At 37.9% G+C, this 22885-nt stretch overlaps 1 protein-coding gene across 17 annotated transcripts in view; it reads left to right on the forward strand.

Moving 5' to 3' along the window:
* Nucleotides 1-22885, forward strand: part of GTDC1 (glycosyltransferase like domain containing 1) — a 443212-nt gene that overhangs the window by 120591 nt on the left and 299736 nt on the right. For 15 of the 17 annotated variants that reach the window (XM_032356202.1, XM_032356203.1, XM_032356201.1 and 12 more), the window contains 2 exons: nucleotides 8611-8675; nucleotides 11977-12180. In XM_032356202.1, the coding sequence (XP_032212093.1) occupies nucleotides 12002-12180 (179 nt within the window). In that variant the 5' untranslated portion in view covers nucleotides 8611-8675; nucleotides 11977-12001. Of the gene's footprint in view, nucleotides 1-7931; nucleotides 8201-8610; nucleotides 8676-11976; nucleotides 12181-22885 lie in introns of those variants that run through there. The other 2 variants (XM_032356208.1, XM_032356209.1) reach the window with 2 other exon arrangements.

The following is a 22885-nucleotide window of genomic DNA, read 5'->3' on the forward strand; positions in this document are numbered from 1 at the left end:
TCAGGGCTTGAGAAGGGTCCCTTTAATTCACAAACTATTCTCATCCGTTCCTCAGAGGGCTGAAATTTTGCCATCACCTGTTGCTCCCTTGTAACATACAAGTAAGTACTCCTTGGAGAGGTAACATATTGTTGTGCCTGGCGGGCATGTACTGTGAACAATGTGCAGGAGTTTATCTGATATTTTCAATTTAGTTCTTACAAGTAAAGTTTGGAAGCAAGGATGGGGGAAAGGGACATTAGAACATTGAGCAAGAGGAATGATAAGGGGGACCAAGTATTTCCTTATTTCAATTCTTCTAAGATCTGTTGAGCAACTATTACATGGAATGCAAGATATTATGTACCTAGTTTTATGAGTATAAGTTATAATCTCTCTCTACAGTGATTCAGGCTGTTTGTTAACTGTGAATGCTAATTAATCCAGTAGAGAGACTTATGGTCCCAGATATGGTGCATATACATGCTGGATAGAGATGTAAGGGGAATTAATTAACTCCTAAGCAACCTTACTCTGTTTGAACACACTGTTTGCAAAGTGTGAAATTACTTCCTTAAGAGATGATGAGGATGTAGAGTATAGCTTTGGGTAGTTTGCAAAGAATATTCTGTACTGTAAGGTCCCTGATTCATTAGACAAAATATTTATATCATTGGAATGTCTCCTTGAAAAACCAGCTGATAAAGAGATAATAGTGACAGACAAGGCCACTAAATAGATAAAAGCCATAGTGTTTGGTCCAATCAGGAAACTTTGAGCTATTGCTACTTATCTTTTATTCAGTGGAAACTTGTGTGTCAGATGATATGGGCAAGCCTGTGCTTCCTCTGTAGTAACTATGGAGAATAGTAGGCCTTCTAGAAATTGTACACTGTTGTCTGTGTATGCCTTTTCTTTACTCAAGAATCTCAATCGTAAATATCTTCAGGATTTAAAAATTCCAGTCTATTATTATCAGACTGACTCTTTTTCTTATAATAGTGGGTAGCTAATAATATGCCCCTTGTGATATTTAAAAATAGTGATACAGCTCTCATTACCATCTCTCTTAGCCCCAGATTTACCTAGCCCTGATCTAAACTGGGTTTCTGGGCTTTTGAAAACTTATCACTAATGATCTCTAGAATCTCTCCAGTTTTTCTAGTGTTGGCTTCTTAAGCCATCAGTAAATGTCTTAGACCATTGGCAGACAAAAGATTCTTAAAAAAAAATATGTGGCAGCTAGAAAAAGACCTGCTGTAGCACATAAATGGAAGAAAGTGTACTTTTAACCAATCCTACTCCTAATAAATAAATTTCTATAGTTAGGTGGAACTTGGAGATGAGAGAAGTACCATTAAACATTTTAGTTGATACCTCTTTAAGGCATGGTTTTATGGATTGGATCTTTAAGGGAATACTGGCTTCACCTCACATTTCCTAACACCATTAATATAAATCTGTTACTGCAGGATGACTTCCATTCATATAAAGTGAATATTAAAATATTAAAGGTATCTAACATAGGTTCTTTCAGGGATATCTATTTCTAGCCCTTCAGTCCTCTGGACATTTCTCTTTCTTCTCCCCAGTATTTATCTGATATTCTTTTGCCTCCTGAGCTGTTAGGTTTTTGTTTTTCTTGAAAGTTGATTTCCCTCACTGATAAATAGATTGAGTTGTGAGTTTATGTCCTTTTCATTTTTCCCTGGAAGTGAGTAAATCCAGAACTTTATACTTGGTGACATTTATTTCAACCCATCAAGGGAATGCCACCCATGTTTGCTTGGGTTGCAGTACTTCAAATAGGACGTTGAGAATGTTTGTGTGTTAGAGTCACCCTGCTATTTCTGTTTCAAAATTAACTGAAAATGTGACATGTGCCTCCCACTTGGAGAGGGAAACTTCTCAACAATTTTTTATTTAGTTAAGATGGATTAAGTTCTTAAAAGATGTTAGAGCGAGACTCGCTAACGCCAGTTGAGTTAAGAATCTGTTAGTCATTTTATTTTAATCTCATTTGGTGTGTATATTTATAATTATCTTGCATAATCCAAGTCTGAGTTAAAATTTGGCATAGAAGCCAATGTAGGGTAGCAAGATAATGTTTCGGACCAAGAAAAATATCCCAGTCTAATGATTAAACTGGTTGAATCCTTCCAGGTCACAGACTTGACTGTCATTGTGTTAAATATTCTTGTAGAGTCCGGAAAAGTCAGAAAAGATATTTGGCTGTGGCATGAAACTTGACTTGTAAACCCCTCAGTAGGGCCTTTAAAATAGGCAGGACTATTTTCCTTAGAATGAGGTGTGACATTTTGAATACAATAAGATGTGCATCAAGTTCTCTTTATGAGAGTTAAGTAGTAATTAGTGGTAGGAAGGGGTGATTATTTGCGGCTGATAATAATAAAGGTCTTAGATGAGTTCAAGAAATTGTCAAGGCCATTGCTAAAGAGTTTTATGGTTTATTGACTCAACAGAGTGTTGAACATTTTCTGTTTGCTAAGTACTAAGGATACAGTGGTAAGTAAGCAGACCTGGTCACTGTCCTTTTGGAACTTAATATCGTAGAGGTTACAGATATTACACAGTCCCTTGTATAAATAAATCCTACAGATGGTAAGTACAAAGAAGTACTACAGATTGTTATATCAGGGAGACTCGGACTTTTGTTTGATGGCAACAGAAGTAAATTATGAGATAGACTGAGCATATCTCTGTGGCTGACCTCTTTGCCTCCTACTTCAAACCATTCTTGTCATATGAATCTTGGACATTGTGTTTCTCCCATCCTAGTCATTAAGGTCTCTTGCCCCATCAGAAAGGCATTAGTCTTGAGCTAGGGGGTGAAAGATAAGGGTTGTGGGGTCAGGGAAGGGATGATTATGCAGGACTCTGGAAGGAATTACAAGAGATTAGAACCAGAGTTGTGAGTTTTGTCACCCTAACTATAAGGTATTCTGTATAATGATAGAGTGTGGTTTATACCACTATGTCCTGGATTTATGAACTATTGGGAGTAATATCAGATATAATAGGTGATACATTGTTTATCATCTTTTACTGACATTTATATTTCACATGTATATACTATATACTGCAGTATATGTCATTTACATATTAATAATTATTAAACATTGATATTTAATCCAAAAACTCTAAAGACTAGAAAATGGACGAACCTTTTACTTATTTCCTACCAGGTACCTGCAATGAAGTATAATGGGAAGATACATGACTATAGGATCAAAGACCTGGGTTTAGGCCCTTGCTCTGTTACTTACTCTGTGATACTGAATATTCTCCACATCTTCCACTGTAAAAGAAAAGTGGTTGGTCAGTGTCTCCCACATACCTTCCACCTATGGATCTGTGAAACACCTGGGCTTTCCTGCTTAGGTATCCCTATATGCATGGATCAGATAATCCTATTTTCTCCCACTGGACTGATTTGCAGCCCATTTCAGGAAGGTGGAAGCCTTGGAGAAATGCCATCTTGAGAAAGCAAATACATTATTCATCTTGTCAGACTTTTATAAAATGAATAATTGTTGGCAGAAAGTATTTAAAAATGTCTTTTTTTCTTCCCCATTAAATAAAAGTATAATTACTAAATGTGACATGGGATCTCCAGATTGATGGTGAGGGAATCGGCTTCCCATCCTACTTCCACTGCTAGTATTACACTAGCGTGCTGATAGATCAAGCGGATTAAAACACTGCAGGTGATTTTCAAAATTCATGGAATCTCAGAGATACTCATTTTTTTAGGCCATGAAACTTGCTTTGGTCCAGAATGCCGTGCTTGTGGTATTTCTACCATTTCTTTTATCATTGTTCTTTCTCTTACATTAGGAGGTTAAGATAAACTTGTATCTACCCGGAAAAAATACATCTAAAAAGTCTCCTTTCTATGAAAGTAGGAAAAGAGAACGCATCTTTGAAAGAGAATATAATAAAATGTGTTTAGCTATACTAGCTGCTTGATGTAGTTTTGAACTCAGGAATAATGAGAAATCATTAGAAGCAGGTGGAGCGCTGCCTGACACTGGTTTGCTTGGGATCTGTGGGCAGTGAAAGCAATGCTACTTTAAAGGCAGAATCAGGGGCGCCTGGGTGGCTCAGTGGGTTAAACCTCTGCCTTCAGCTCAGGTCATGATCTCAGGGTCCTGGGATGGAGCCCCGCGCTGGGCTCTCTGCCCAGCAGGGAGCCTGCTTCCTCCTCTCTCTCTGCCTACTTGTGATCTGTCTGTCAAGTAAATAAAATCTTTATTAAAAAAAAAAAAAGCAGAATCAAGTTCCCGTTTCCCCCTGAATTTTAGTGCAGCTCTAGAGAAACTTAGTGATATTTACAATGTGCCAGATCCTGGGAAGCCCCCAGGAAAAGAACAGCATGGCCCCTGTCCTGCGGATTTCCAAAGGCCCAGAGGGAAGCGGGACCTGGAAAGAGAGTGAAACTAATACGGAGAGTGTACAGAGCAGAGGGGAAGTCCTGTTGAAGAGAAGTTTAGGGAGAGGCTTTATAGAATTGGTGATTCATGAGCAGAAATTTTAAGGAAAGTTCATGAGGTAAACGCAAAGAGGCTGACAGAAAAGAGACAAAGGTGTGGAATCACAGAAGGGTAACTATGTGAGTGTAAGCACTTGGTACCATAGCAAGGCAGAGTCTAGCTGAGTGGGGGAAGAGAGATCACAGGGGAGAAGTACGGATGGCCGTGGCGAAGAGAAAGGAAGGGCCAAACAAGCGAGGTCTCAGCTGTCATGTGTAGGACATTGGACTTTATCCTTAGGTGGTGGAGACCTTGCAGGTTTTTGAGCATCTCGCCTGATGATCACATTTGCATTTTGGAAGATTACTTGTGGCTGGATTATGGTGGATGGTGTGATGGGAATCAGATGGTGTGGCAGCATGGAGACCTAGTTTAAGAGGGTGATGCAATAGTTGGAATGAGTGATGAGATGATTTTCTGGTGTAAAATTTTCTGTTGATTCACAAATACACTACCACATTTTAAAATGTCAGCAAATTGAAATGTTTTTAGTATTCAGTAGAACTAATTCATTGCTACTTTTATAGTTTGAAATTATTCATGAAATTAATAGCAATGAAAAGTTGAAAGAGGGTGAGTATTTTGTCAGTGAAATTAAACCAGTAAACTTCTCACAAAAAATTTCGTAGTTATAATTTCGCAATATAGTGGGGAATATAACTTCACAAAAATGTAAAGCAATGATTTGTAATATGTACACATCTGTGGAAATTAAGCATATTTGAAAACAAGTGAATGATGTCATAGTGTTAGTGCGTATAAGTATTTGTTGAATTTGCATTTGACACAGTTATAACCAAGATTTTGTATTAATTCAAGTCATGGAGTAAGTGACTGATAGTTCTAAACAGAGAGTTAAATCCCAAGTTGAGAAAGAATGAAAATATTTGTTAGGGAAAATTAAATAGCAATATATGCATATGAGATTGTAATTTTTAAAAGAGCTTTTATAAAAGATCATAAGAAATCATTGGAAAAGCACACTTGAAGATTGCTTTAAATTGTGTCACAAACAGGATGGCATACATGTCTTCTCACTAGACCTTGGTTTTGGTGCATAAATCCTTAGTTCTTCATTACCACAACAGGAAACTAAAGTCAGAACTAAAGAAATTAGAACACTCATAGCACTGTGGGGCAATAAAATATTGCAGTGCTACATCTCTTTCATTATGAACCCAAGATTTTTATTTTTAATGTTACTGTTTAAGTACACACAGTAGTACACAAGTTATCATAAATGTTAGGTTATATGTCCATAATCAAATAATGGAGTAATGATCAGTTTCCATTATGCATTATCTTTTTTTTTTTTTTTTTAAGGTTTTATTTATTTGCCTGATGGAGAGTGAGCTAGAGAACAAAAGTTGGGGGAGAGGCGGAGGGAGAGAAAGAAGCAGACCCTCTGCTGAGCAGGGAGCCCATTGAGGGCTCCATCCCAGGACTGGAGGATCATGACCTAAGCCAAAGGCAGATACTTAACTGACTGAGACACCCAGGCACCCCATTATGCATCATCTTTAATTCAAACTAATGTTCAGAAACCTGATTCATTCCTTAGTGTTCGCCAAACTTCCTTTAATTATGTAGAATACTGCCTGTGCCTATAGTTTTAGGATTGCAGGGTTTTTTACTCTGCATTTGATACCCGATTGTATTTTAGTACCTAGAGATTACATTGAGGTTAGGATGAATTTGCTACACCTGATTTTAATGAAAAGTTTTTAAAAAATAACTTTTTGGTAGGATCTGCTTATCTCTGTTTTTCTCACCTCCTGACCCCCATATGATACTTGATTATAGTGTGATACTTTGAGGATATTAATTTAGCAAAATGTATTTTTACTATATATTCACCCTTATTTACTATATATTCACCCTCGTTAGGGGAATTGACGGTGACATGTGTTTCAAAGTAGAAATTTTTTTATGCTTATTTTTTTACTGTTTAATGAGATTTCAGGTATATTTTAACAACTGGGGTTTCCCTGATGAATCATTAAAATAAGTGAGTGGGTTGGAAGGTAATGCTAACTTTTCTCAGTACTGCCCTGTTTTACCCTGCTGGGTTATTCATTGCTTTTTAAAATAGAACCTGGTGTGTTGGAGTTGGTGGGTGGAGGTGCCGAAGGGAAGGGGTCAGTAAGAAAATACCAGGTAAACCTCTGATGACCTATTGGGAAGTCCTACTCAAATTTTATTTTCCCCAATAGAGCATTTAGTGTTTAAGTTCACTGGTTTTGTTGTTGTCGTTGTTTTGTTTTGTTTGCTCTGCCAAAGTTAACTTTTAAAATATTGTATATAGGCAAATAGAAAATATATTTTCAGTGATTGAAGGTTAAGGTATCAAGCCCTGTGTGGATTAGCCTGTGGAATCAATTTCTCATGTGTGTGGGATTAAAACCGTTAAAACCATCATCACTGAAACCATACCTTCCTACAGCTAATAGCAATAAGGTGTCTGTGGAATAAATTAATACAACAATTCCTCTGATTTAAAATTATTACCTGGTATTTGGTTGGAAAATTATTTGAATATTATAAGTAACTGAATTGACATCATATACGAGGACTAATTACAGGTTTCTAATGTGACTTAGGTTTAGTTTTTTAAAAAATTCACATGATCTATTTATACTTAGCCCATCTTTTTCAATAAGTCAATGGCATATTGCAGATTTCCTTTATACTGTTAAAAAAAAAAAACCTACAACAGCAGTTCTGTTAGAGGAGGTAGACCAAAATGTAGTTCACCTTGAAGATGGCTCAGGGAATAAAGAAATTAGGTCAAGCTTAAAATAAATGCAGGTACAGTGACGAAAAGTTTTAATAAAAATTTAAAAATATTCACAGCCTTGGTTTCAGGCTACTTTTGTTCTTGGTGATCTTATCAGTGCATTATTAGTTTTTAATTGAGATGACACTAATGGCACTTTTTCCATTTTGGTCAAAATGTTTATGTGAAATATTTTTGTGCTTTTTCCCTTTGTGTCCTCTTTTAATTGTAAATATAAAGTTTTAGAAAGGCAGCCAGTTCTTAAATCATTTGACCTCTCGTGATCTTAAGTAGAATTTGAAGTGGTTTAAAATTCCTGTGTCATAGCTATCATTTTGACTCATTTATATTGCCAATTTAATGTTTAGCATTTAACCATGTATCATTAAATCATAGTATTGATAATGAATTAAACTTTCATAAAGCTTTAATAGTATAGTAGATTCTCATTCATTTGCTGTCACTGGGGAATAAAATATGCTGAAGAAATGAGTTTTTTTTTTAATTGAAGCTTACTGGGTTAAGCAGAAAAACTTAAAAGTTGATAACATTTTATCTGACACACTTTGTATGCTCTTTCTGGGAGCAAGAATGGATTGGCCATTAACTTTTTTTTAACTTTTTTTTTAATGTCATAAAACATTAACATTCTAGTGTTCTGCAGAAGGACATGGGCTTTCTGATTAGTATTTGTTGCCTCTAATAAGAAAGTTTTTTGTTTTTTGTTTTTTTTTCTTTGAAATAAGTGCCACACCCCTCATTGATATACTTACTCAGTGATTACCCTAGGCATGCACTGAAGACCTTTGGCTAGGCTCACCTACCATCCATCTTCTGGCAAACACCTGGCCACAGCCTCGGGCTGTAAAGAAGACCTCTTCCTTGCTTAGAAGTAAACATTCTCCGTGTTCAGAACTGCTGTTCAAGCGCTCACTCCCTAGCAGCCATTGATAGTGGTCCCTGATGTCTGTATTCACCCATGCTCCTGAGCATCTGTGGTGTCAAAGTGACCACCTGCCGTCTTCTGGGATTATTGCTAAAATGAGCAAACGGCACACTCCCTTTATCTTTTAGCAAATTTTAGCATAACAGCAAAAATTCTTTTTAACAAAGTGTTGTGTGTTTTTTTTTTTTTAACCTGATACTTGTTTGTTTCAAGCAGTGTTTTCTAAAAACTCAAGCACAATAAGAATATTTGCACTGTTCTTTAATGTGCTATAATGACATTTGGTTTGAATTTTATATTTAAAAATCAGCTTCCTCTCTTTTGCTTGCACCTAATGGCAATCATCTGTCTTCCAGGTTGCACTTGAAGAAGACTATAGGGAAGAATCCATTTTCTTCTTGCCACAAAAGTTGCAATAGAAGTAAGTAGGGAAACTGCCAGGTTATGTCCGTCTCCACAAAACAAGCAGAACAAATTTCCATGAATCAAAGCCACTAAGTATAGTTTTCAGAGATGGTAGGACATAGTTACTCTCCCTAGGAAAATACCAAAAATGCAGGCACACCCATTGGCCACTAGAAAAATGCTCAAGTAAATGCTAGTTCAAACCTGTACATTTCACTCTTCTTACTGAGCTATTAAAGGGGTGGAAATCTACTATAGCTATAATCTTTTTTTCCCCTTTTCTATTTTTCGACCTCCCACATGCTTGGTGTTCAGTTCTGCTTACTGAATGTCTTGAATCTACAGCAGCACCTACACATACGGCCTCCACATTGGCTTATGATTTGCAGATAACTCATGATTCAGACCCATAAGAAACATCTGTAAATACATGGCATGATATGTGCTCTAGATTAATCATTTAAAAGGGCAAAGGAATGAAGAATCAGAAAGCTTTTTTCCCCTTCTAATATTGGTGTTGCTTTTTTTGAGGTTATATGAATGAAATATTCTTTAGAGTGGTTTAGAGCGCATCCTATCACTTCAGGAAATAGCTCAGGTCATTTTTACAACAACCTTTTAAGGATATATAAGGCATATACACCTTGTCATGATTAGATCAGAGGAAATAAACCAAGATAGAGACAACTGTGATGTGATCTTGTAAGCAAACTGTTAACTGCTTTTAGTCTGTCTTGAAACCTTTGATATAACTCTCAAAATTGCCTTATGTTGGTCTCTCAGTTGACTTTCTAAAAGTTTCCATTATTTGAAGGATTACAGGCTACCATTTTGTGAAACTGATCTTATTGAACCTTGTGTTTATTAGCGGTGGTCTTTAACTGGCCTGAAAAAAGCCAAGCCAGTGCATAGCTAAGCCCCTAAGCTCACTTTTTTCCAGATACCTGTGAGGCTCTCAAATTCTTATTTGAAATGCAAACTGCTAATAAGAATGGGTAAAACCCACCACACTTCCCACCAGTTCTTGGTTGAGAGGGGGCTGTGACTGAAAATTATTGATTTTAAAATGCAGGAGGATACAAATATATCCTTTTCCCTTATGTAAGGTGGTTTATACTGAAAATGGGAGGGTAAAATATCTTACTACTGTGTTAGTTATTAGGCTTCAGTATTATCTTCACAACACACCTCTGAGATTAGTATTGTTACCCTCATTTTACAGAAGGCGAGACTCCAGTCCTACAAAGTTAGGTAACTTGTCCAAGATTACACAGCTAGGAAGTGACACTGCTGAGCCTCAGACTTCTATCTCCCTGACCCTAGAGTTCATGCCTTTCCCAGCTGAGGAACACTGCTTCTTGTTTTGTAGAGAAATGAAATATATACTTATATATATTTTTTTCTTTAAAAATGCTCATTGGAGGGGCGCCTCTGTGGCTCAGTGGGTTAAAGCCTCTGCCTTCGGCTCAGTTCGTGATCCCAGGGTCCTGGGATCGAGCCCTATATCGGGCTCTCTGCTCAGGGGGGAGCCTGCTTCCCTCCCTCTCTCTGCCTGCCTCTCTGCCTACTTGTGATCTCTGTCAAATAAATGAATAAAATCTTAAAAAAACATATAAAAATGCTCATTGGAAATTCAGACATCAAGAACTAAACTTTTTTCATTCCAGCCATATCTTTGAGAACCATTTGGAACTTTCTCCTTTGAAATGCAATTTAAATAGGCATTGGTTTGAACAAGGTGAAATGCAGTTTTACTAGTAAAAAGCATCATTGAGGGGCATCTGGGTGGCTCAGTTGGTCAAGTGTCCAACTCTTGGTTTCAGCTTAGGTCATGATCTTAGGGTCATGAGATTGAGCCTCACATTGGGCTTTGCGCTCAGCATGAGTCTGCTTGAGATTGTCTACCTCTCCCTCTCCATCTGCTCCTACCCTGGCTTGCACTCTGTATCTCTCTAAAATAAATAAAATCTTTTTTTAAAAAGCATCATTGAGTTGTTGATACTAATAATTTTGTGGAACAGCATTATTAAGAAGAACAATATGCTGTTTAATGAGGTATTTACTTGAGTCATAAAGGAAAATTCAGATATCTGGAATATTTTTTAAACAATGTAGTATTTATGTACAGTGTTGTTTCTTCCTTCTTACAGGAAATAACGTGTAATTTGAAATGTATATGGATTTTTTTTTTACATTCACACATACATTTTTATTTCACTGAGCACATTAACAAAAGTCATATTATTAAACCAAAAAATTGCTTTTATAGCTAATTCGCTGAGACGAAAAATTTACCATGTCTTTATTTTTTTCTTTTAAGACTTTATTTATTTGAGAGAGAGAGAGTGAGAGAGTGAGAGCATGAGAAGAGAGGAGGGGGAACTGGGTTGGGCAGAGGGAGAGGGAGAAGCAGATTCCCTGCTGAGCAAGGAGCCCGATGAGGGACTCAATCCTAGGACCCTGAGATTATGACCTGAGCCAAAAGGAGTTGCCCCACTGACTGAGCCACCCAGCACCCTACAATGTCTTTAATAAAACATTACTTTATCTCTCTTAATGGGATTGTTGTTTAAAGAAAGGTTGTAGAAACCTTGCTGGCTCATAGGCATATAGCTGGGTTTTCCTTTGCAGGTGGGAAATTGGTGATAATGGGGAGGTGGTCAGGGTATGTGCAGTGTCTCAAGAAATTGTATCCTAAGATTTTTAACATTAGAGGTTTGAGATTTAAATATGAATGTGCTTTCTTTCTACATATGGAGTCTCTGGGGGCAGGGATAGCTGGTGAATTTAAAGATGAATGAATGTCACACTTAGAGAATCAGAGAATTCTAAACTGGATAGGGTCTTACAAACAAAGGGCTCTTGGAGTGGAAGTCTTAGGAGATGAGTTCAGTGACTGTCTGAGAGTAGTAGAGCTCCAGGCCAAGCCACTCCCTGGTTACTGAGTCTGGGTCCCAGCCATTCCAGCCAGGAAGTGAATGATCACAGCAGGGGAGGGCTTTAAACTTCCTGGGGCTGGAGAAAAAAACCTGAGTCATTGTGGAAGTAATCTTAGGCAAGAAGAAAACAAATTCGAAAAATAAGCGTCCTTTATTTCCTCTTGTTAACACAAATGATGGAAAAATGCTGATTACAAAAATATAAACCCTAAGTGTTGGTACTTTAAATAAAAGTGGGATGTAGCATATTTTTAAAAAATTAAGCGTCTGTAAATTATTTGCTTTCTGAGTGTAATATTTTAAGTTATTTTAGAAAGTCTTGATGCACACACATATATATACATATGTTGGAAAAATATTGTTTTGCTTATGATTTAGAATCTGCGAAGGCTTGAAAGGGCCCATGAGTCTTCTCATCATTGAGGCGTTCTTTGGAGGGTCCCATAAACAGCTGGTGGATCTGCTCCAAGAAGAGTTGGAAGACTGTGTCCTTTATACCCTGCCTGCAAAGAAATGGCATTGGAGAGCACGGACGTCGGCTTTATACTTCTCCCAGAACGTTCCTGTCAGTGAGCAGTACAGGTAATTGGAGCTTGGGCTGCACCTGCAGCCTGTTTTTACTGTACGTGTTATAAGGATGTTGCTTCTGTTGGCATCTATGAGATTTTCGCCAGCCGTGGCATTGGTCAGTATGGCTACAGTAGACTCAGCAGAGCAGGAGAGTTCATTTACACTCTGAGGACAGCTGGCTGGTAGAACAGTGGTCCCTTTAGAACCTAAAAGCCTTCTCTCATCTGTCTTGTGATGGTATCACATGCATGTGTGTGGGTGTGGATGACATTTTTGGCCTCAGAGGGAGTTGATTTTGGGCACGTTTTTTGTTGGTGTTGTTCCATAACCTCCAGTGTCTCTTGTGAGTGTGCTGTTTTTGGTTAATTTATTGTGTCTGCTCTGCACCAGGAGCTAAGGCTGAAAAGGCAGATGTGACCACAGTTTGTGCCCTTAAAGCTTTAAAGACTATTGAGGTAGAGATGGACTTGCAGGTACAAAGTGAGCGTGAAAAATGGAAGAATTAATTTTGACTGTGACAAAGTGGAGGTGGCTTTCTAGAGCTGGTCAACCTTTGTTTAGTCTTCAGGGATGAATAGATTTGGGGCACATAGGATTCAGTTCTGAATTCTAATCAGTTAGGAAGTGGGAACTAGGGGTACCCAGTAGAGATTCTTTTGGGACTAGAAGGATGAATGAGAAATAGTGATGACGTTCGATGGGGAATAAGTAGAGTACTGAACATCCTGATCTTTTTATTCTCTGTTGGTATAAACTGTCTTGTGTCTCCTGCTTGGTAAACTGTGGGAGATTATCCTCCAGTGTCATATAGATCTTCTCTTCTTTCCATTCTGGGGCCCTTCCTTGTAGAACGGCCCTTCCTTGTAGAACGGTGTAAGCAGCACTATTAATAATGGATAGGGAAGACAGTTTGTTGGAGACAGGGCACGTTGTGGGCTGCCGTGCTCACCATGTCTTCAGCAGTTGCATCTATCTGTTGCTGCTTGTAAGATGGAACAGTCACAAGGGAGACAGTAGCTTGGGATTTAAATGTAGGTTACTGTTCTTCAGAGTAATAAGGGGGATTCAGAGAATAGCCCATTTCATGTATGAAAACCACGCATCACGTCTGAACATTCGGATGGTCAGGTGGAATAGCAGTGAGCACTCGGGTCACTTTGCTTGGGATTATAAAGGTAAAATTCTGTTTGGGGGCATATTAAGAATTTATTTTTCTAATCAAAAGTGTATTTTCCCTTCCATAATTTAATGTTTTATATTCTGATATCACTAAGTGAAAATGGTTGATGGATAGTATTAGAAATTTCAATGAGTATATCAATATAAAAGTTCTAAGGGCAATGATAAGACTGTTGCTATGTTATAATATGACTGTTTATAGTTGCTTTCACAACTCTTTTAATTGTGTATCATGGCACCAAATGTATTGTCTTACTTAGGGTCAAGTGATCCCGTTGACTTTATGACATGTTTTCATTTAAGGTTATTTGATATAATGCATTTCTACAATGACTTGAACATTGAAACGAGCCGTTTCTCTATCTGCTGTTAGATTTCATTTTGATAAGGCAGTTTTTCAGCATGAAATTGTTGTGTCACAAACGTATGTGTGTGGAGAGCATGTGTGCAAACCCTCCTGTGCAATGGCTTCTCCACTGCTCGTGAGGCCCGAAGCAATGAGGATCAACATCACAGCGTTTGCTGAAGCAGTCTTCCTGGGGAGGTGGATTGCTGTAAGATTGTGCTGTAAAGGTTTATTCTCTGATAGTCACAACCTACAAGGCCCAGAAGTGGTATGTAAGATCTTTCAAGGTCGGTCATCTAAGCTGTGCAGATTAATCTAATCAGACTTCACTAAAAGATATACCTCACCAGTTGAACCAGAGTTATATTTGACCAGTGATAACTTATCTACTCTTTTGTAATACTTTTGGAAAAGTAGCAACAGCTTGAAAACTTACAGAGTTAAAAAAATATGCTCACTCAACCTCACATTGAAGTGTAAGAAAAGTCTTTTGCTATACCAGATAAATCTGATCTCCGTGGAGACTTCTAAAGATATGAGGAGTTTTTGCCTCTTAGATAGTTAACTCTCTTTGTACACTTGGGAGATGAAATCATCGCAATTCAGAAAGCACCAGTATTACATACTATGCAAAATTACTCGGAACAGGTAGGGACTGTGTCTGATGAAAGAGACCATGAACATAGGTAAATACATTATTGTTCTCAGCTTCTGTACATACAGTCATTATTGTCTTGAGCTTCTTATGCAGAAAATATTTTATTACTAACAGAATAAATGCTTCAGCCTAATTACTCAGTCCGATTCTGCTTTATTTTGGTAGCTAGAAGAATACATCATGGGTCACATTTGGAGCTATTTAATTTTATCATAGATTACAAAAGCTCCACGGGTTATTTTTCCCAAAAATAGTTGGTAATGATTGTTCCTGAGGTTATATTAAAATTTTCCCTTCTGGAAACCACAAAATGCAGAAAAATGTCTTGAGGATGGGCCTTAAATTTCATATTCTGAAATGTATGAGTCATTTGTCCCAGGATTAGCATTTTGACTTTCTTAGATATACCTACCTAGAGTAGGCATCAAAGATATTTCACTCATTTTTTTTCTTTACTGAGCCGAGACAATCACTGTTACTTAAAATCATTTTTTTTCTCTCTCAGCAGCTTGCAATTATATTTTTCATTCCATCCGAGGTACTGTAGCAGATTCTGATCATTGGCCACTTAACAGCCCTTCTTCCTTGTTAACAGAATCACACTTGTCTTTGGAGTGGCTAAGTACCCAGCCCCTGGGAGTGAAGCATGATTGACCTGAGTTGGTCATTATGATCCCGTTCTCTGCCCAATTTTCCCAGCTTTCCTTGCAGTTAGTGCTGGTTAGTGACTAGATTTTGGCAAATTAGACTTAAGTGGATGACTTCTGGGGGTTCTTCCAACAAAGTTTGTTTTGTTTTGTTTTTAGTTGTGAAAGGAGGAAGCCATTTTCCTTTCCTGCATTTGACAGTGGTTGTGATGTCCACAACCATGACATGACAGGATGAGGACAAATTACCTGGGCTGCCAAAAATGGCTGATGGAAGGCTGGAAAGAGCCTGGATTTGACTTCTGTTTTGGGCAATAGAGCTACCTAGTCACCTGAAAACCTCTCATCTCTAGGAATGATTCATAAAGTGTAACAACTTTCCTTTTTTTTTTTTTTAAGATTTTATTTATTTATTGGACACAGAGAGAGATCACAAGTAGTCAGAGAGGCAGGCAGAGAGAGAGGAGGAAGCAGGCTCCCTGCTGAGCAGAGAGCCAGGTGTGGGGCTCGATCCCAGAACCCTGGGATCATGACCTGAGCCGAAGGCAGAGGCTTAACCCACTGAGTCACCCAGGCACCCCAACAACTTTCCTTTTAAGTCCATAGCTAAGCAAAGTAAGAGAGGATCTGAAGAAGGATCTGGAAATTAGAGTGGTAGCTGGCGTTGAAGCTCTGGCTGCCTATTTTCATAAAGGGGACCGGTTAACTTAGGTGACATTCTGAAATGAAATATCATACAGCTTTGACCTGAATTAGGAAGATTTCTGTGTGCTCTCATGGGAACCTCTCCAAGACATTTTCAGTGACAGAAACTAAGGTGCTAGACAATGTTATTGGTATCGAGAAAGGAGGTGATGAGAACAGCAATGGAAGAGTGCAGAGAACAGTGGTCTGAAGTTCAGCATGGCAGAGGAGGTCAGTGCCCACCCGTCTCCCTCCGACCTTCCCTTTCACGGCACCCTGGCCAGCTTCCCGTGTCCGCGTGTGCAGCTCTTTGCCTGAGGGAGCAGCTGCTCTGCCCTGCTTGCAGCGGGCTGTGAGCAGCCCTCCACCAATGATCTTCGCCCCTCGGATGAAATCATTCTGGTGTGTGTGCAGGAGAGGAATCGTTAGCAAAGGTTCCTTAAAAACCCTGTAAGTCAGAAAATGTGCAAGCGTAATTCTAAGTAACTCCTGGGTCACAGGAGAAATCACAGCAGATAATAAAAAATAGGACTGAATCATAATGAGCATATTGTATATCACAATGCAGGTTGTATCTAAATTGACCGTCACAGCCACATCATCTTTAATAAATTTATTTTTATTATTTTTTTACTTATGGTATACAGGCCCTCTAAAGCTTGTGACCCTGAGTAAGGACCCTCTTACTTGAATCTAGGAGTAGGATTGGGAAGGAAGGAGTAAAAAGAGTGAAAAATAGTGAAGTGAAAGCAAATGAAAGTGGAGATGAAGAAACTAAGAGTTACTTTGAGATAATAAAATGGATAAACACAGGCATGATTTTTTTAAGGCACAAATAATTTTTGGAATTATGTAGCTGTAGACCTGTGGATATGGCACAGATCAATAAAAAGGGGAAATGCTCTTAATAGTTTTATGTCAATAGAGATGAAACCTTAGACAAAAGAGCGAATTTCTTAGAGAAACATAACTTACAAAACCTCACTTAAAATGAAACAGAGGGGTGCCTGGGTGGCTCAGCAGTTAAGCATCTCCCTTTGGCTCAGGTCATGATCCCAGGGTCCTGGGATCAAGTCTCGCACCGGGATCCTTGCTCAGCAGGGATCCTGCTTCTCTCTCTGCCTGCTCTGCCTGCCACTCCCCTTGCTGCTTTCTCTCTGTCAAACAAAATAAAATGAAACAACCTTTAACAAAAGTGAAGCAGAAAGCCTGAATGGAATTATAGTGATTAAAGATCATGCATTAGCTAAAAATTTACCTACTACAAGACTGAGGCTGGGTGTCTGAGCAGGGTTGGTTCACTGCACTGGGGTCTCCTTGCCTCTTTCAAAACCTGTGTTACATGAGATTGAGTCCCTGGTGTTCTAGGTTTTCTGTTTCTTGTACCCACACACGTCTTAACTGTTAGTAAATGCTGATTATCGTTATGATACCTTTTACTTCCCTACCCAGCCCCCCTTCTCTCCCCCAACCTCCTACCCCCTGCTTTTTTTTTAATGACCAAAGAGGGGCAAGGAAAGCAAGTAGTTGGATAGGAGTTAAATTGAAGGACAGTTCAGTTGGATCAAGCAACGCCTACAGTGAAATTAGAGCTTATGGTGATATGTGGCTGTTGATAATTCTGTTTGATTTCCCATAGTCTTGAATGGTTTCGTGATTGTGGCCTTTCACTAAGCAGGTTCTCTTTCAAGGAATGTGTGAATTTTTTTTCCTTCTTAAATTCCCTGTGAAACATTGAATGTCACTTTCTTTGGGAAAATGAACATTTTTAGCTGATATGAATTACCTATGCATGTTTGTTGTTTGTAGCTAGCCCTTGTGAATAAAGGTATGGCTAAACTAGTGGGTACAGGTGAATTAATACAGAAGGTGGTGGTTTCTGAAACAGTTCTTTCGTAGATTAGTAATATAAATTTTTCTTTACTTGATAGTTATGTCGTGTTTTGAATAGTTACTTTTTGTGAAAAACACAACTTTCTGAATAACATATTAATATTTTAATCATAAAAATTCTTTTATTAAAAGATGCATTTCTGAATAATTTAGTATTATTTTCATTATGAGAATGCCTTTTTATTAGTGTCTGACATATTTGGGAGTATAAAAGTAAATGATGACTTAATAAGAATTTGTAGGTAAGTGGGTTTACAGATAAGTTTGGTGTAGATAGGGCAGTCATTCGACATCTTTGTAGTAACCAGAGCAGGATTTCATGGGGGTAAGTGATAGTAATAATAGCTAACATATTGAACACTTACCATGTGGTAGATATTCTACAATCCTGGAAGCTCGATATGGTTTTCCTGGTTTTACGGAAGAGGAAACTGAGGCTTAGAAAGTGAAGATATTTGCAATGGGTTACCCAGCCAGTGGTGGGTATGTGGTTGGATTTCAAGTCTGGGTACCTACAGAGGCCATACAATGTTCTTTATAAGCCCATGCTCTTAATCACTATGCTATCTTAATTCCCTGCCCACTCAGAATAAACTAGTGAAGGGGATTAAGCCTAAGTACCTCTTGATTAAAAATATATGACTGAATTTTAATATTAGAAGTGGGTGTGTGCTTATCCTGATCTTGAGCAGGATTATAGCTCCTGAATCTTGTTGGAGACGGGAGGTTGGAAACCTGGAGGCTTTCTAGGTCTGGGACTCTGTGATCTTCTCATTTTTCCTCAGGGCATTTGCTCTTTAGTTTTTGGCCATAGAAATTATAAGTCATTTGAATTTTCTTCTTTTGAAATCCAAATAAAAAACGACAAACGATGGATGCTATATAAAAATCACAGGGTATGTTCATGAATACAAGCCTAACTTTCTCTAGGATGTTCACCTTCAGTCCTACATTATCCTTAAATGGGTCTACCCTGAAGTTCTCTACTTGGTTTATGAACTTGATAGAGGCAGCATTCCAGTACTGACTAGCTCACTTCCCATATAGCATTACCAGTTGTATATATTTGGGGTTTGGATGATGTTCCTACACCAGGTAAATAATACTGTCAGTAGGTACAATGTAGCATCCCATAATCTCAGCAATATGGGACTGTTCTGTTTATGAGAATTGGTTTCGACCTTCCCCACCACTGTTGCCCACTTCACCGGCTTCCCTATAATAGGCTGCCTAATGGCGGGATTTTCTTTTGGGTTGTTTTCCTATCAGCCTTGCTCTCCTCTCTAGACAGTGCACACCAGAACTTTCCAGAATTTGCATAGCGCTTAGAGCTTCATCCACAATATTTCCTCTCAATGAAATATCTTCTGCATGAGAGTAGCCTTTAGTTTAGCCATCTGGACTTTATGTTGAAAACATAGTTGACTACAACACTACAGAGAGAGAATGATCCCGCAAACCAAAGAACTACTCATTCAGTCAGTCTCTGTCTCTCTGCCTCTGGATGCTTCTTTTTCCTCTCACTCTCTTCTCTCTGTCCTTCATATCCACACACACATGTGCACACACACAATGACTACTGTTAATTTCTCTAGCGACTTCTTCACTGCAAAACTGGAAATTAACCCTGTTACTGAGCTTCCTGAAGTTTGGTTCTCATGCTACATCTTTTTCTACTTTTCTTTGTCCATGCTCTTGGGAAGTAAAATATTCCAGTGTCAGGAAAAAAAAATTTTTTTTCCTGTTGTGGAGTTTGTCAGTTACTCTCACCACAAGCTGCTAATTCAGAAGTGTTTGTGTTGGTAGTAGCATGCCTTGTGAAGCCACTGGTTCTAAGGAGTTAGGCATGGCAGGGCAACTTCAAGGGCAGGGTGGATTTTTCACATCTCTTCTAGCTTATTAAAAAAAAAAAAAATCACACGTAAGAGTTTGTAACCCCCAAGTAAAGGTATATATACATATATGACATTATTTCGAAGAGACTCTGCATCTAAAAGATTGTTAAGGGTAAATCTCCCATACACTTACCCTTTGAAATTTGACAGCTCTATTTTAAAATATAAACTGAATATTATTATTACACTTTACAGAGGAGAGAAAAATCATTATTTTTAAGGAATGAAATGGAAAAGGCAGAAAATCCCCAACACCCCCAGATGGGTACAAGAGGTACTATTGTGTAAAGGAGCTCTGGCTGTAGGGTTAGGGCCTTCATAATTTTGCTTTTGGAAGCAATGTGCTTATTTTTGACCTAACAGTCCAAACTGTGAGTCTGATCTTAGAGTGCTTCTAATCTAGTTACTTTTAGGTCTTGAGTGTCTTCATTAGGGTTTATCTCCACGGCATGTAAAAAGCCATTAGGAAATGAAAGGCATTTTTGTTGTATTTCCATCCCAACATTTTTTTGAATTTATTTATATTTGAGAAAGTTCTGCTGTTACTAAAGTCTTAGTCAATGACAAGATGTTCTGCCTATGGCGCTGTCTAGGGTGTGCACAGGTATTGATCTCAGACTTACTGTGTTTGGAGCCTATAGAGCTATGTTACGGATACTCTGCTACCTTTCTTCAAAGTCTCCCCTCTTAAGGAAGCTTTCACGTTTGCCTCTTCCCTTGAGATCCAGTGTGGCTTCCTAGCTGCCTTTGGACACGTTGTCCTATCCATTGAATGACTAATTTTTGTCCAACTGTCCTTTGTTTATGGTCTTCTGTGGTTCACTCACATGACGGACCTACTGGTCTCCTGACCAGCCAGCCTACAGAGAGACACTGTACGCAGAAGGCAGGAACTGAATCAGGCGTTGTGCTCACAAGACCATTCATGTCCCATTCATCTTTATATCTTCCTAAACAGAATCCTATATTCTGCTGAGTTTCTTCCTGTAAACAGTCTCTCCTGTATTCCTATATGTTCACTGTCTCATGCTGGTAATAAAAATGTAACACTCCCCCATTTTAAGAGAAGTTCCAAGTGACCGAATATATGAAATGGAGAGGACTAGGCATGGGATGGTTTTGCCAGAAACCCCCAGACTAATTATCTTTTGGCTCTTCTCCAAGTTGGTTTCCAGTTTTTCTTTTTTCCCATCAACATTGATTAAGGGCTTTTGCATTAGAGACAATAACACTAACACTGGCAATGTCAAACCAAACGTGGCAAATTTGGACATTATTTGCATAAATATATAAATATATAAAATATATAAACGATATTATAATATATAAGCATTTAGTAAACTCTGTTGACCGAAAGGATGCTTAGCCCTTTATCCACTTGCTAACACTCAGAGCCTTGAGGAAATGATCCCTGATTGAAAACCATCAGTGACTTTGTACTGTGTATGTAATAATCCAGATTACACACGGGGTCTGCTGGGCCCTGCCCATCTCTGCAACTTTCTCTCCACCCCTGTCATCTCATTGGTCTGCTGTAGTAGTGACTGGGGGCCTGGTTCACTGGCTCTGAAACCTCAAGGTCTTTCCTGCCTCAGGTTTTCTCAATACTTGTTGGTCTCTTAGCTGGCCACGCTACTTCATGCCACCTCCCTAGACCCTCTGCTTATTTTTCCCTCTCTTTAAAGCCTGAGCTAACATTTCACCTGCTCTGAGAGGCCCTCCTTGACTACCATATCAAAACCAAGCCCTCGTGTTTCTGTGTTCTTTTCCTTTCCTCTGTGATTATTATTATAGTTATTATTATTGTATATTTATTTGCATAAATATATAAATATATAAAATATATAAACGATATTATAATATATAAAAAGATATACATATTAGGTATATAATATAACATATTATATATAGATAATATAAATATATAAATATAAGCATTTATATAAATGATATAATATTTATACATCATTATAATACAATGATTATTATTATAATCATCATGATTATTTTGTTTGTTTGATTTTTTTTTTCCCTTTTTCTTTATGCCACAGGTTTTAGGATGATTTGTGGCATATTAGTCTTCTTTACCCAGGGCCTAGCATGCTGCCTTGTAGATAGCTGTTATTGAGTCAATATGGTTGAATGAATGATTCTATACCTGTGTGTTTGAAAACACAAACAAAATATGGCTGTAATTGACTTTGCTAAACTGCTAATTTTTTCCTGCTTTGGGCACTCCTCCTTTCCTGTGTTTCGGGGTATCACCTCTTCTACACAGAACCACTTAGAGACATTTAAGGGCCTATGTGCCTCAATTTTATTTTATTTATAAAATAAGGAATTCCATACATTTTTACTCACTTACTTTTATGGGTTATATTAATCATATTGTGAAATTAGTCATTGTCCATTATGTAAATTTTGATAAAAGAAAATATAATTTTCTGGAATTTCCCCTGTATGAAAGTGTTTCTAGGAAAAAAAAAATATTTTTCAGTTCAGGAAACTTTATAGAATCTAGAATATACCTGTGATATTTTGTGAAATTTCACATGATTGTATTTTAAGGCTTTTTAATTTTAGCTGTGGCCACCCATGAACAGTGTGGCCTTTTAATTTATAGTGTGGAAACTATGGGATAAATGAGAGATTAGAATTTGGCCCAAAGATATATTTTGCTTGGCCACTGCAATTAACTTAAGCAGTTTTAAGTTTTTAATACTTTTAGACAGATAGACATTCTTTGTATTGGTCACAATAGCATAACTAGTTGCCATTGTTTTATACTAATATGCTTCTCAAGTTTATGTTACTTAGCTGATCTGTTTAGGACATTGTGTTTGTAGCTTCTGGCTTAGAACTTGTCCGAGATTGAATCTTTAAATGCTCTTTAAAAAAGCACATACATATGTATATGTATGTGTTTTTTTATATATGTATTTAAATGTACATATACATAAAAGAATTTACTAAGAGAATATGAATCATTTGTTTGGAAGAAATGACATATTATAGGACAGAAACCAACAGTCCTGGGTTTTAATCTCAGCTCTGACATAAATTAATTGTTTAGCCTTGGAAAAGTCATTTTTTAACATTATAATCTTATTTTTTTTTCACTTGTAACTGAAAGTTTGGCTTAATCTTTTGAGTTCCATGATGTCATTAAAAAGGGATTAAAGTCAAGATCAAGATTCAAGAAATTTTGGGTCGCCTGCGTGGCTTAATTGGTTAAGCATCTGCCTTTGGCTCAGGTCATGATCTTAGGGTCTTGGGATCAAGCCCCACATTGGGCTCTCTGCTCCGCACGGTCTGCTTGTCCCTCTCCCCCTCTTCCTCCCCACCACTTGTGCTTTCTTTCTCTCTCAATTTCTCTCTGTCTCTCAAATAAATAAATAAAATCTTTAAAAAAAAG

Source organism: Mustela erminea, chromosome 8 (genome assembly GCF_009829155.1).
Source record: "Mustela erminea isolate mMusErm1 chromosome 8, mMusErm1.Pri, whole genome shotgun sequence".
Lineage (NCBI taxonomy): Eukaryota > Metazoa > Chordata > Mammalia > Carnivora > Mustelidae > Mustela > Mustela erminea.